At 49.4% G+C, this 14,292-nt stretch overlaps 1 protein-coding gene across 33 annotated transcripts in view; it reads right to left on the bottom strand.

Annotated features, from left to right (window-relative positions):
• Positions 1-14,292, bottom strand: part of CORIN (corin, serine peptidase) — a 286,238-nt gene that overhangs the window by 196,727 nt on the left and 75,219 nt on the right. For all 33 annotated transcript variants that reach the window (XR_010601891.1, XR_010601892.1, XR_010601894.1 and 30 more), the window contains one exon: positions 11,307-11,517. Coding sequence is in view for 29 of the 33 variants with exons in the window: in XM_065598101.1 (XP_065454173.1) it covers positions 11,307-11,517 (211 nt within the window). In the remaining 4 variants the exon portion in view is untranslated. The remainder of the gene's footprint in view (positions 1-11,306; positions 11,518-14,292) is intronic.

Genomic DNA, 14,292 nt, shown 5'->3' with positions numbered 1-14,292 from the left:
TGGGGGGGGGAGGGGGCGTGCTTCGGCAATGTGGTCTGCAAACATTTCATCCTGACTTCTCCCTTTCTTCCTCTTCAAGTTAGCCAGCCATTCAACTGTTGATGAAGACTGTGTCCTTAAGGGTCTGGCTGCTGCAGGTGCCATGGTTAGGAGAATAGGGGGAAAAACCAAGCAGTTATTGTTCATATTCCAGAGAGGCTAGGAGAGAATTTTTAAACATGTATTTCTCATTTTCCCTCCCTGAGATTCTGTCCAGACTTAAAGGGACCTCAGAGATGATCAGTGGCATGTGCATGGGGGCTCGATTGGGAATTTATAGATGTGCAATATATGCTGTGTGGATTTGCAGTTGTGCCTTACAGGCTCCAGATGGTTGGGAATTATATTCCCAGTTTGGCTTTGCAATTTAGGCGGTGCCTTGGAGATGATTTTATGGCATCAGAGGGGCTAATAAGGGCCATCTGGAAGAGAGCGGGAGAGTAATCCCCTCTATCTCCTTTTTATGCTGCCCTGGCTCTCAATAATGTTACAGTGAAGCAGGTGACAAGGAGACAGAGAATAGTATTATTCCAAAAGGCAGAGGGCAAACCAGTGAGATATGCTGTGAAGTTATTCACCAAGACGGTCCCCCCAGAAGAGCTGCAGGAGTAGAAGGTAGTTGTGTGCTGTGCCAGAAGCAATGAGTGCAGCTATCCCACAGAATGTTTGGACCAAACCTCGGCTATTTCTTAGTCTTAGACATGCAGACATGCTGAAAGTCCACAGAAAAACAAATAAGGCTTCAGACAATCAGTGCAGAACCATAACTGCTCCCATTCTTTTTCTATGTGAACCCATTAAAAGCCATTAAGAGCTGCATGGCTATGCTATCCCTAAGGTAAACTTCTTATCCTATATGAATGCATCTTACAGGACATGTATACATCAGCAGGGAGCTGTAGTCTTTGTACCTTTATGGGCATGCAATGCCCATATCTACCTCATGTAAACTGAAAACACTAACCAAACTTTTTTTCCCTGTAACCACTGTCTCCATAACCTGTTGAATTTCATGCACAACTGAATGTTTTCATTATCTGGATATGCTGCATGAGGGGAGATGAAGAGTGGTGGGGCAGAGGTTACAGCTGTGCCTTGCTGCTGGCTATTATTTTGAGCAGGCAGCTTTGTTTTGTTTGGGGAGGCGGGGGCATGCATTCACTGAGCAGGACAGATGCAGGGAGAGAAAAGGAAACTAGGTAGATTGGTATGTGCCTTCAGTGCCATGGGCTTGGAAACAGTTGATGGTTGGGCTTTTAGCAGGAGACAGAAGCAGACTGCCCGGCCAATCCAGCCACCATTTTGAAAACATGTACATGGGGGCCAAACAAATGAATGAGGACAGAACAGGCTGAGGGACGAAGGCAGGTGCTGCAGATTTGTAAAGGCTCCTAGCTCACATCTGCGGAACAGACGTTAGCACAGCAGTATAGTATAATAATAAATTGTAAAGACAGAAACTTACATGCTGATTTTCCCTTGCCAGGATCTGCCTCCTCACTCTCAGGCTGGGTTTCTGACTGGGAATCAGGCTGGCTTCCTACCTGGCTACCCTTGGGGTCCTGAGTCCTGAAGAGATCCTGGCTTTCCAGGGAGAGCTCTTCACTGCCCAGCTCATGTTCCTCCTCTGGCAATTTTTGCTACTTATCTGCAGGAGAGGTCTACAGGGGGCGGTCCACAGGGTCCACAACCTCCTTGGGTTTATAGTGGTGTAATTATTTAATATTCTGGGCAGCACCTCAAAAAATGGAAAGGTTATATTTCCATGGCCAGACTGTTTCCTGGCAACCCAGGTTTTAGTGTAAGTTCTCCTGAGATGTTTTCCCTTTATCTAGCACTGGATGGTGTTCTGCCCCCTGGCAACCCCTCGCAGACATCGGACTACCAATGTCCAAAAACACATCTTTATTGTGGTGGCTGTCTTGCTGCAATGCTGCTTCTCCCAGATGGCAAGGAGATCTAGGGTTTCAGCACGGCTCCAAGCGGCTGCCAGAGCCATGTTGTGAAGGCTGCTGTAGTTCCAATATATTGGAATCCAGGAGCAAATGGTCCAATTCTGGCTCTTTGCCAGATTTTAAAAGGGGAGGGGACATCTGGTCAACTTGACCCCAGAGCAGTGGAGGACACACAGGTAAACAGGTCAGTAACACGCTCGCAAAGCAATATGAGGTTGCAGTTGGAGGACTGCCAGATTAGTGCATGGCAGCATTGCATGCACAATGAACTAGACTGCACTAGCTCAATTAGCATGAAACGTAGTGCACTTTGAAATCAGACTCCAGAGTTCGCAATAAATACAGACTTAATGCACTCAAAGGGATTGTGTTGTGTGTACTCAGGCATTTTTTTCAAACCAGACAAATGCCTTTTCTGCACTACCGTTTTGTCAGCAAAAGGCAGCCTTTGTCGACAAAACAGTGGAGGTGTATACACAATGCTCCTCCCGCCGGCAAAACTCCTGCTTTGCCGACAAAATAAACCCACCTTGACAAAAGCAACAGAGGGTCCTGTGGCACCTTTGAGACTAACAGAAGTACTGGGAGCATAAGCTTTCGTGGGTAAGAACCTCACTTCTTCAGATGCAAGTACTTGCATCTGAAGAAGTGAGGTTCTTACCCACGAAAGCTTATGCTCCCAGTACTTCTGTTAGTCTCAAAGGTGCCACAGGACCCTCTGTTGCTTTTTACAGATTCAGACTAACACGGCTACCCCTCTGATACTTGCCACCTTGACAAGTATCAGAAGGGTAGCCATGTTGGTCTGTATCCACAAAAACAATGAGGAGTCCGGTGGCACCTTAAAGACTAACAGATTTATTTGTGCATAAGCCATCTGAAGAAGTGGGTTTTTCACCCATGAAAGCTTATGCCCAAATAAATCTGTTAGTCTTTAAGGTGCCACCGGACTCCATCTTGACAAGAGGCATAGAGCTTTTTGCAGCAAAGTTAGATCGACAAAGCATCAGTATAGACACTGCATTCGTTACCCCGCGATAACTGGCCTCCAGGGATATCCCACAATGCTCACCATGACCGCTCTGCTCACTGTTTTGAACTCCCCATGCTTTGTATCCAGCTATGCTGGTATGCGCCTGTACCCTTTCAAAGACCAAGGAAGCTTTGCAGCTGCTCAGCGTAGAGAGCTCAAACAGCTACTGCCCAGCTGAGGATTCTGGCTCCTGGCAGCAAACGCATTCCTGCTTGGCCCTCAGGCAAGGGGGTGGATCTCCTGGATCTGTGGGGAAAGGAGGCTGTGGGAGAACTCAGAGGGAATCACGGAATCAAAACATTAATGAGGAATCCTGTTCTCCGCAGCAATATGATCGCAGTGGCAGGCAGGCAGGGCAGACTGCTGCTGGGGGCAGAGGGAGGCAAGAGAAGAGACTTGTGCTGTGGTGCTATGCGAAGCCAGGGAGGGAGGCGGAGGCTGATGTCGGGGTGCCCTCCTCCCCTGCCAGTGTACTGGTCTCTGCTGAGCTGGGGTGGGGGGAGAGGGGGACACCAGCTGTCTGTGCCCAAATTCTGCCTCAGGATTGGTTGTTTCTGACTGCTGTCTGAACTTAAAGAGACAGCATGCTGACACACTCACTCTCCCCCAACACACACACTTCCCCAACTAGGGTGACCGGATACCAAGTGTGAAAAATCAGGAGGGGGTAGGGGGTAGTAGGTGCCTATATAAGCAAACGCCCCAAATATCGGGACTGTCCCTATAAAATCTGGACATCTGGTCACTCTATTCCCAACACATACACTGTGTCTCTCTCATATACACACTCCCCCCACACACGCTCTGTCTCTCTTTCATACACACACACACACACACACACACACACACACCCTATCACACACTCTATCACACACTCTTCCCCCCCACACACACACACACTTCTGTGGGCTTCTCGTGTTCAGCAATGTCAGTTTGGTCATATTACTGAGTGCAAACCCTTCAAAAGCACGCTGCAGTAAGTTGCACAGTGGGATAGCTTCTCACAGTGCACTGCTCTCTGTGTTGATGCAAGAGCTGCTATTGTGGATGCACTCCACCAACACAAGGAGCACTGTGTGGACATACAACTGTGGTTTAATTACAGCAGTGTCTGTATGTTGGCCTAACTTGTGTCGACAAAACTCTGAAGTGTGGAAAAGGCCTAACTTAGGCCCTGTCTACACTGGCAAGTTTCTGCGCAGTAAAGCAACTTTCTGCGCTGTAACTCCCCAGGTGTACAAACTACCAAGCCACTTAGTGCACAGAAACTGCGCAGTTGTAGCGCTCTAAAAAAAACCAAAACACCCCAACGAGAGGCGTACAGGTTTCTGCACCGGGGTACAGCACCGTGGTGGCAGTGTAGACACTGTGGTCAATTACAGCACTGCGATTGGCCTCCCGGAGGTGTCCCACAATGCCTGTTCTCGCCTCTTTGGTCATCGGTTTGAACTCTACTGCCCTGCCCTCAGGTGATCAACCATCATCCCCACCCCATAAATTTATTTGGAATTTTGAAAGTTCCCTTCCTGTTTGCTCGGTGACACATGCAGTGGTCTCAGCGCATCTTTCCAGGTGGCCATGCTTGCTCCATGCACCAGGTGATCTCCCACTTGGAGCAATGTTGAGCTACTGGACCTCATCAGCATTTGGGGAGAGGAAGCTGTCCAGTCCCAGCTGTGCTCCAGCCGTAGGAATTATGATACCTATGGACAGTTTTCACGATGCATGACAGAAAGGGGCCATGATCGGGACACACTGCAGTGCAGGGTCAAAGTGAAGGAGCTGCCCCATTAACAGTAACTTTAACAGTAACTTTCCCGTGCCACTGTGCCATCATGCAGGGGCGGGTGGGGGGTGGAGAGAGACCATTGCTGCACACAGGGGAGCCACATAGGGGCCAGGACAGAAGCAGCAGTCTTGATTCCCTGCCCTTGATTCCCTGCTGATCTCGTCAGTGAGATATCTTCCATAACGCTCACATCCTGTGGAAAGTGTGGGGACAGGAATGATTAGGGTTACCATTCGTCCGGATTTACCCGGACATGTCCTCCTTTTTGTGCTAAAAATAGCGTCCGGGGGGAATTTGTAAAGCACTCACAATGTCCGGGATTTCCCCCCCGCAGAGCAGAGCGAGCGGCTGGGAGGGCTGCAGGGAAGTCCCGGGCTGGACTCAGGAGCAGCTGTAGAGGAGCCGGATCCGCCCTGCATTCAGAGCCGGCAGCTCCCTTGCAGCCCAGTCCGGCAGCACTGTGCAGGGCCAGACCGGGTTTTGTTGTGCAGGGCCAGGGACCGGGTTTTGTTGTGCTGGGGAGCTCAGCCACGTGTCCGGCTCGGCTGCACAGAGCCCAACACTCTGTTCTGAGCAGCAGGGTAAGGAGGTCAGGGGGCAGGAAGGTTCTGGAGGTGGCAGTCAAGAAACGGGGGGGGGCTTTTTGGGGGGAGTGGAGAAAGTTTTGGGCAGTCAGGGTACAGGTAGGGGGTAGGGTCCTGGGGGGCAGTTGGGGGGGGTCTTAGGAGGGGGCAGTTAGGGGACAAGGAACAGGGAGTCTTAGGTAGGGGGTGGGGTTCTGGAGGGCAGTTAGGAGCAGGGGTCCCAGGAGGGGGCAGTCAGGGGACAAGGAGCAGGGGGGGAGTGTTTGGGAGTTCTGGGGGGGGCTGTCAAGTGGCAGGGGTGGGGAGATGGATCGGAGCAGTCAGGGGACAGGGAGCAGAGGGGTTTAGATGGGTTGGGAGTTCTGGAGGGGGGCTGTCAGGGGGTGGGGAGTGGTTGGATGGGGCGTGGGAGTCCCAGGGGTCTGTCTGGGGGTGGGGGTGTGGATAAGGGTTGGGGCAGTCAGGGGACAGGGAGCAGAGGGGTTTAGATGGGTTGGGAGTTCTGGGGGGGGCTGTCAGGGGGTGGGGAGTGGTTGGATGGGGCGTGGGAGTCCCAGGGGTCTGTCTGGGGGTGGGGGTGTGGATAAGGGTTGGGGCAGTCAGGGGACAAGAGGCAGGGAGGCTTAGATAGGGAGTGGAGTCCTGGGGGGCAGTTAGGGGCAGGGGTCCCAGGAGGGGGCAGTCAGGGGACAAGGAACGGGGGGAGGGTTGGGGGTTCTGGGGGGGCGGGAAGTGGGAGGGGCAGGGGCGGGGCTAGGGCGGGGCTCCTCCTGTCCTCTTTTTTTCTTGCTGAAATATGGTAACCCTAGGAATGATTAGGGTGACCAGATCACCCAAGACAAATATCGGGACGTGTGGGGGGGGGCGTGGCGGGGGGGGGGCAAAAAAAAAAAAACCCTTCCTCCACAAGCGCTGGAGGGAGGCCCGGGAGACGCAGGGGAAGCGCGGGGCCGGGGTGAGTAACAGTCCGGCCTGGTCCCTTGCAGGCAGGACTCAGTTGGGTGGTAGGGCGAGGAGGGGGGCGGCACGCGGGGCCAGGCGGCGGCTGTTCTCACCCCCGGCCAGCGGGACTCGGGAGCAGCCGCTGCTGCAGCTCCCACTGCCGCGGGGGCAGGAAGCGGCCATGGCGTTCCGCGGCTGCAGCTCTGGCGCCCCCGAACCCCCCGAGCCGGGGCCTGCTGCGGGGACCCAGCAGCGCGCACGCTGGGCCCAGCCCCTGGCCAGTCGCGTCTGGGCTGCTGCCCAGCTGGTGCTATCCCGCGGCGGCCCCGGAGTGGGGGCAGCAGGCCCCAGCCCCCCCATCCCGCAGGGGAATGAACGGGGCTGGGCGGCCGATACCTCCACCCCGGGGCCGCCGCGGGTTAGCACCAGCTGGGCAGCAGCCCAGACGCTGGCCAGGGGCTGGGCCCAGCGTACGCGCTGCTGGGTCCCCGCAGCAGGCCCCGGCTCGGGGGGGTTCGGAGGCGCCGCAGCCGCGGAGCGCCATGGCCGCTTCCTCCCCCGCGGCAGTGGGAGCTGCAGCAGCGGCTGCTCCCGAGTCCCGCTGGCCGGGGGGACAACAACAGCCGCCGCCGCCTGGCCCCGCGGGCCGCCCCCCTCCTCACCCAACCACCCAACTGAGTCCTGCCTGCTCGGGGCCAGGCCGGACTGTTACTCACCCCGGCCCCGCGCTTCCCCTGCGTCTCCTGGGCCTCCCTCCAGCGCTTGTGGAGGGAGGGGGAATGGTGAGCCCGGGGAAGAGGCGGGGATTCGGGGAGGGAGCCAATCGGGGGAAGGAGCGGGCGGAGTCGGGGCGGGGGGGGGGTTGCGAGCACTTCCAGGCTCCGGGGCATTTCCTTGTTTGTCCAGTGTCCCGACCGCATGTCGGTCGGGACGCGGGACAAACAAGGAAATATCGGGACAGTCCCGATAAAATCGGGACGTCTGGTCACCCTAGGAATGATTATCAGGTCCCCCTCTACAGTGTTGGCTCTTCCCAAGAGCCACATGCCCAGTGTACAGCAGGGTCCAGGAAGAGTGATTTACCCTGCCCCTGCAGCTACTCACCATTTTGGGAGTCTTGTGGCTCGTGTGTGCTTGCCTTGGGTCAGCCAGTTAGTGACAGTTATGTGAGTACTGGCTGAGTTTTAAATCACTGAATCAGTGTTCTCTCTGTTGCAAACAATACTGCTTCGGTACAATGTTGTGTTTTAACTTCACAGAGATAACCTGGGAAGCCCAGTCTCCCTCTTTGTTATCAGCAGCTGATCAGCTGTGCAGAATTAGAGAGCGGCCAAGAAGAACTAAGGAGGATTTTCTGTGTGATGTTATGATGCAATCAGTTGCCGAGAAACAGGAATTGAAGGAGTGGCGGGACAGCGAGAAGAGGGACCGAAAGGAGAAAATGGCACACCAGAATGAAGCCACAGAATGGCTCTTAAAGATTATGGAGCACCAAGCAGACATGCTCCAGGCAATACTAGCTCTTCAAACGAAGCAGCTCCACGCTCGCCTGCTCTCCCCTGCCGCTCCTGTCACAAAACTCTTTCCCAGGCTCCCCCCAGACACTGCCAACACACCCTTATCAATCTCCTGGCTCCAGTCTATACTCACGACATTCCACTCCTCCCCCCTCACAGTCCAGCACTGTGGACTGCCACTACCCACTGCAGTCAACACCAAACCCTCTGCAGTTTGGCCCTGCTGAAGTACAGCACCCTCTGCATTATACTCCAAAGGAGAAGGTTGGATATGATCCCTGAACATACACAAATCTTCAGCCATCCCAGGACCCCTCCTCCTCCTGTGACCTTCCCTTCCCCCAGCCCCCTCACTGCTGATGGGTTTTTTTGGTTTGACTCTCTCCTCCGGTTGTTGCTTTTTAATAAAAGAATTGTGTTGGTTTGAAAGCAATCCTTATTCTATTTATTGAAAGCAAAAAGAGGCCTGCAAAACAACATACAATTATGTTAAGGCCCTTTCCTGCATCATGTGCACCAATCACCTCCTAGCATTACAAGCACTGCAATCCAGAGCATAGCAACAAATATTAGTGGCTTTTGGCTTCAAATTGCTGCCTCAAGGCATCCCTGATACTTATGGCCCCGCGCTGCGCCCCTCTAATAGCCCTGGTCTCTGGCTGTTCAAACTCAGCGTCCATGCGCTGAGCCTCTGTGGTCCAGCCCTGAGTGAATCTTTCACCCTTCCCTTCACAAATATTATGGAGCATGAAGTACCCAGATATAAGCATAGGAATATAGTCTTCGGCCAGGTCCAGCTTCCCATAGGGGCAGCACCAGTGGGCTTTTAAACTGCCAAAAGCACACTCAACAGTCATGCTGCACTTACTCAGCCTGTTGTTCAACTGCTCCTTGCTACTGTTAAGTTGCCCAGTGTATGGCTTCGTAAGCCACGGCATTAAGGGGTGGGGGGGGTCACACAGGATCACAATGGGCATTTCGACTTCCCCTATGGTGATTTTCTGGTCAGGGAAGAAAGTCCATGCTTGCAGCTTCCTGAACAGGCCAGTGTTCTGAAAGATGCGTGTGTCATGTACCTTTCCAGACCAGCCTGTGTTAATGTCTGTGAAATGCTCACGGTGATCAACAAGCACCTGGAAAACCATTGAGAAATACCCCTGGAGATTAATGTACTCAGTGGCTAGGAGGTCTGGTGCCAGAATTGTAATGTGCGTGCCATCTATCACCACTCCACAATTATGGAAACCCATTTGTGTAAAGCCATCCACAATGTCATGCACCTTGCCCAGAGTCACAGTCTTTCCGAGCAGGATATGATTAATGGCCCTGCACACGTCTGTCAACACGAGTCCAACGATCAACTTTCCCATGGCAAACTGGTTAGCAAGCAATTGGTAGCAGTCTGGAGTATCCAGCTTCCACAGTGCAATCGCCATACTCTTCTCCAACGGCAGGGCAGCTCTGATTCTCGGGTCCTTGCACCGCAGGGCTGGGACAAGCTCATCACACAGTCCCATGAATGTGGCTTTCCTCACGCGAAAGTTCTGCAGCCACTGCTCGTCATCCCAGATGTGCATCACGATGTGATCCCACCACTCAGTGCTTGTTTCCCGAGCCCAAAAGCAGCGTTCTACTGTGGTCAGCACCTCCGTGAATGTCACAAGTAATCTCATGTCGTAGCTACTACACCTGGCGAGATCAATGTCACACTCCTCTTGCCTTTGTAGTTTAAGGAATAACTCCACTGCCATTCGTAACATGTTGTTCAGAGTGAGCAGCATACTGGTCAACAGTTTGGGATCCATTCCTGCAGCCCGAAGAGGCAGGGCACGCAATACACAAACCATTGAAAGATGGTGCCAAATGCAGATGGAAGCACAGGGATTGCTGGGGATGCAAAGCAATGCATCATAGGGCACTGGGACAGAACCCAGGATGCCTCGTGACCCCCTCCACCTTCCCACAACAGCAGAAGAGAAAGAGGTACTCTGTGGGATAGCTGCCCAGAGTGCAAAGCTCCGAATACCGCTGCAAGTGCTGCCAGTGTGAACACACTATTGCGCAGGCAGCTGACAGTGTGAACACACAACAGCAGTTTCCCTTAAACGCTCTCTGAGCATTGCTGTAACTCCCAGTGCTGTAACTCTGCCAGTGTAGACATGCTCTTAAGTTAGTGCAGGCTAAACCACCCATGTAGACAAGCCCCCAGTCTTACAGAAAGCTGTCTTCAGACAAAGAATAATGTGTGAATTTATTCTCCTTCCACTCCATCCACATCATTGAGTTACAAACTCTGCACCCCTCTCCCATCCCATTCACTCTCAGAAAGGGGTATGAACTTCAAATCCTAAATGGAACATTTAAAGGTGACCTGAAAGATCAGATGTTGTTTAAGTTGGGTTTGTGCCCTTTTTCACTTCTTTATAACATTATAAAGAGGATCTTTTTTCTACTTGTTAAACCTTATCTGGAAAGTTAAACATAGCCTTCCCTGGTATTGCTGGATGACTTTTTGTTGGGGACAGAATGTCAGAGGTGTATACTGTGAACTCTCACTTCTTAACTGGAGGAACAGAAATGCTGAATCTTTAACTGAGACATCCTTTCACTCAAGCATTCATTAGGCAATTAAGTTAAAGAGGTGTTAACAAAAACCAAAGAATTTTAAACACTATCAAAACATCCTATCCCTTCTCAACTGTTGGGCTTTCAGACTCTTGGCACAAAGATCTGAATTTCAAACGTAAAAAAACAGGAGTAAAAAAGTGGTTTGTGTTTTTGGTTTGTTTGTTTTTAGTGTAAAAAGAAAAACAAAGAACAATGTTGCAGACCTTCTGTATTGATCAGAAACAAAAAAGGCACCAACCTCTTTCCCCCTTTATGTCACTTATAATTTTCAACATTATTAAACATGAATGATCTCATGATTTTCCTTTAAAAAAGGAAAATCAGTGCAAAATTACATGAATGGGATATGAAAGTTGCATAATGAATGCATAATGAATTGTAAGAATCAGGACATGCTATTGTTGAAGTTCCTAAAACAGTATTAACTCTGCCCCTTTCCATACATACTGCAAAATGTACACTATAAAATACACAAGACAAAAATATATTAGGCTTCCCTTACTATATCTTTTTCATTGATTGTGCTAATAAAGCAACCCCTGACTACATTACAGTTCTGTTCTAACTTGTGGCATAAATTATTCAAACTGTTATAGTGACACTAATTAATTTCTTCCCAGCAAAAATACTAAGCTTGTTCTAACAGAAGAGCTTGAAGACAGTTTAGTTAGGCAGAAATGCTGGAGGAATAGCTTTGACTGGCAGGATTTTTGCAATGATAAGGCCATAGGCTTAGCTAGGACTGTTTTGTTCTGATTAGATATGCAGTATTATGCTACAATTGGCTCTAACCACTGACTGATTTTAGTTCCCAAATACCTGTCATCACCATCACTGATGCACTCAGGAAGAGCAAGGCTACAGCCGAACAGCATGATGTGTTGATAACAGCTGAGGCGGTTGAGATAACTGAAGAACTTGAGGAACTTTTCCATTTCAATGCTTTTGACAATGGAAAGAACTGATGTTAGAGTGGTGTGGTTATATGGCAGCATTTGGCACTGGCTGTACGTGATATTTATGCAGGCACCTGTGAAATCAAAACAATTAAATTTAGCACATATGAATCAATTAAAACATTATATGGTGATAGTAAGTATCTGCTGAATTGAATAGTTAACATTAAACACTATCACTTCACAACATGAAAGAGGAGCATTTTCCTAGTGCTTGAAGAACCTGGAAAAGTTTCAATTATCAGGGGGTAGCCGTGTTAGTCTGTATCCACAAAAACAACGAGTCCAGTGGCACCTTAAAGACTAACAGATTTATTTGGGCATAAGCCTTCGTGGGTAAAAAACCCACTTCTTCAGATGCATGGAGTAAAAATTACAGATGCAGGCATTATTATACTGACACATGAAGAGCGGGGAGTTACCTAACAAGTGGAGAACCAGTGTTGACAGGGCCAATTCAATCAGGGTGGATGTAGTCCATTCCCAATAATTGAAGAGGCGGTGTCAATGCCAGGAGAGGGAAAGTTGCTTTTGTAGTGAGCCAGCCAACCCCAGTCCCTATTCAAGCCCAAATTAATGGTGTTAAATTTGCAAATGAATTTTAGTTCTGCAGTTTCTCTTTGAAGTCTGTTTCTGAAGTTTTTTTGTTCAAGTATAGCTACTTTTAAATCTGTTATAGAATCTGGAAAAGTTTGGGGTTTAGTTTGGATACTCAGCCAAAAGTTTGGCTTTCACATTTATCTGAACCTCTTGGTTCTTCCAAACTGGATTGGAAACTATACATAACAAGCTCCCTCACGAGTTTTATGTTAAAGTTAAGATAGACAGACCATGAGAATACCCTCTTGTGGTATTTTTACCTAAATGGCTCTATCTGAAAGAGCGAAGGAAGCAGAAGAGATCGATTAAGGCAAATTGGGTTCTGGATCCAACAAAATCTTGGGCCTACCACAAGCTTCCTCTGTCCTCTTTTTATTTTATCCAGATTAGTTCTCCATTCCTATTTTTTCTGCAATATATTGAAGCTACTCAGAGACCCCAGAAGACTCAGCAAAAATCAAGGGGTAAAATCTTGGCCCCATTGAGGTAAATGGCAAGACTCCCATTGACTTTACTTGGGCCACAATTTTGCCCAAGGATTTTTAAGATTTCCTCTCCTCTGCATACTGCTGATGAAAGGAAGAGTAAAACACTGACTTGAGGGAGGCATAGTACAGGTGAGCATTACACAAGCCTTCCCATACCACTGCACAGGAGTGCACACCACTCTTGATCTTCAGTTCCCTGTTAGTCCCATGCTGAGCACCTTTTGGTATATAGAGTGCCAAGTCTATTTGCAGAGCCAAATTTTTCAGAAGAATTTAGGGTCAGATTTTCAAGTGCACAAACGAAGGCAATTTTTCAGAAGAGCACATAAATAAAGGCCAGATTTTCAAAGGTGATCAGCACCCATTTGCTCCCATTGAGACACCTATGGACAGATTTTCAAAATCTATATTCAATATATTTAGCTCTTCTGAAAATCTGGTCACTTATTTTGGTGCCTATTTTGGGCACAAAAGTGAAATGCTTGCAAATGTACGGAAATTTTTTTAAAACATCATAACAGAGGCTCAAACTAAATGTATGTCACAAATTTAAAAAAAAAATATATCAAGAGGACCAAAAAATAAAAATAAAAATGCCACCATGGCTAACAAATGAAATTTGAAGAGCAACTATCAAAAGTCACAAAAACAAACAGCAAAACAAATTTTAAGCACATCAGAAGCTGGAAACCTACCAATCAGTGGAGCCACTGGAGAATGGAGATGCTAAGGAGTACTCAAGGCTGTTGTGGAGAGGCTAAATGAATTCTTTGCACCAGTCTTCACTGCAGAAGATATGAGGGAGATTCCCATACCTAAGTGACAAATCTGAGGAACTGTCCCAGACTGAGGTGTCAATAGAGGAGGTTTTGGAAGTCAGGTATGAAATTGCAGAACTACTAACTGTAGTATGTAACCTATTGTTAAATCAGCCTCTGTACCAGATAACTGGCAGATAACTAATGTAACACTGACTTTTAAAAAAGGCTCCAGAGGCTATCCTGGCAATTATATGCTGATAAGCCTAACTTCAGTACCACGCAAAGTGGTTGAAACTATAATAAAAAGAAGAGAATTATCAGACACACAAATGAATATAATATGTTGAAGAAGAGTCATCATGGATTTTGTAAAGGGAAATCATGCCTCACTAATCTATTAGAATTTTTGAAGGGTTCAACAAACATGTGGACCAGGGTGATCCAGTGCATACCACATTCTTGGACTTTCAGAAAGCCTTTGACATGGTCTCTTACCAAAGGCTCTTAAGCAAAGCAGGCAATCATAGGATAAAAGGGAAAGTCATTTTATGGATCAGTAGCTGGTTAAAAGATAGGAAACAAATGGGTAGGAATAAATGGTCAGTTTTCAGAGTGTACAGAAATAAATAGCTGGGTCCCCTAAGAAGCTGTACTGAGCAGTGTTCCTTCCAATTTTTTACATCCATGTGCAGAATGAATTTTGTTATGTGCACCAATATGGAGGTGATGTGTGGTGGGGGGGGGCGAGGGGTTCGGAGTGTGGGAGGGGCTCAGGGCTGGGGCAGAGGGTTGGGGTGCAAGAGGACATGAGGGCTCTGGTTGGGGATGTTGGCTCTGGGGTGGGTCTGGGGATGAGGGGTTTGGCATGTGGGAGGGGGCTCAGGGTTGGAGCAGAGGGTTGGGGTGCAGGCTATGGGGTGGGGATGGGGATTAAGGGTTTAGGGTGCAGGTTGCCCCAGGGCTGCGGTGGGGAGAGAGGACTGCCCCCAGCCCTCTCTCA

This window comes from Chrysemys picta, chromosome 5 (genome assembly GCF_011386835.1).
Source record: "Chrysemys picta bellii isolate R12L10 chromosome 5, ASM1138683v2, whole genome shotgun sequence".
Taxonomy (NCBI): Eukaryota; Metazoa; Chordata; order Testudines; family Emydidae; genus Chrysemys; species Chrysemys picta.
This window is presented reverse-complemented; position numbering and strand designations above follow the sequence as displayed.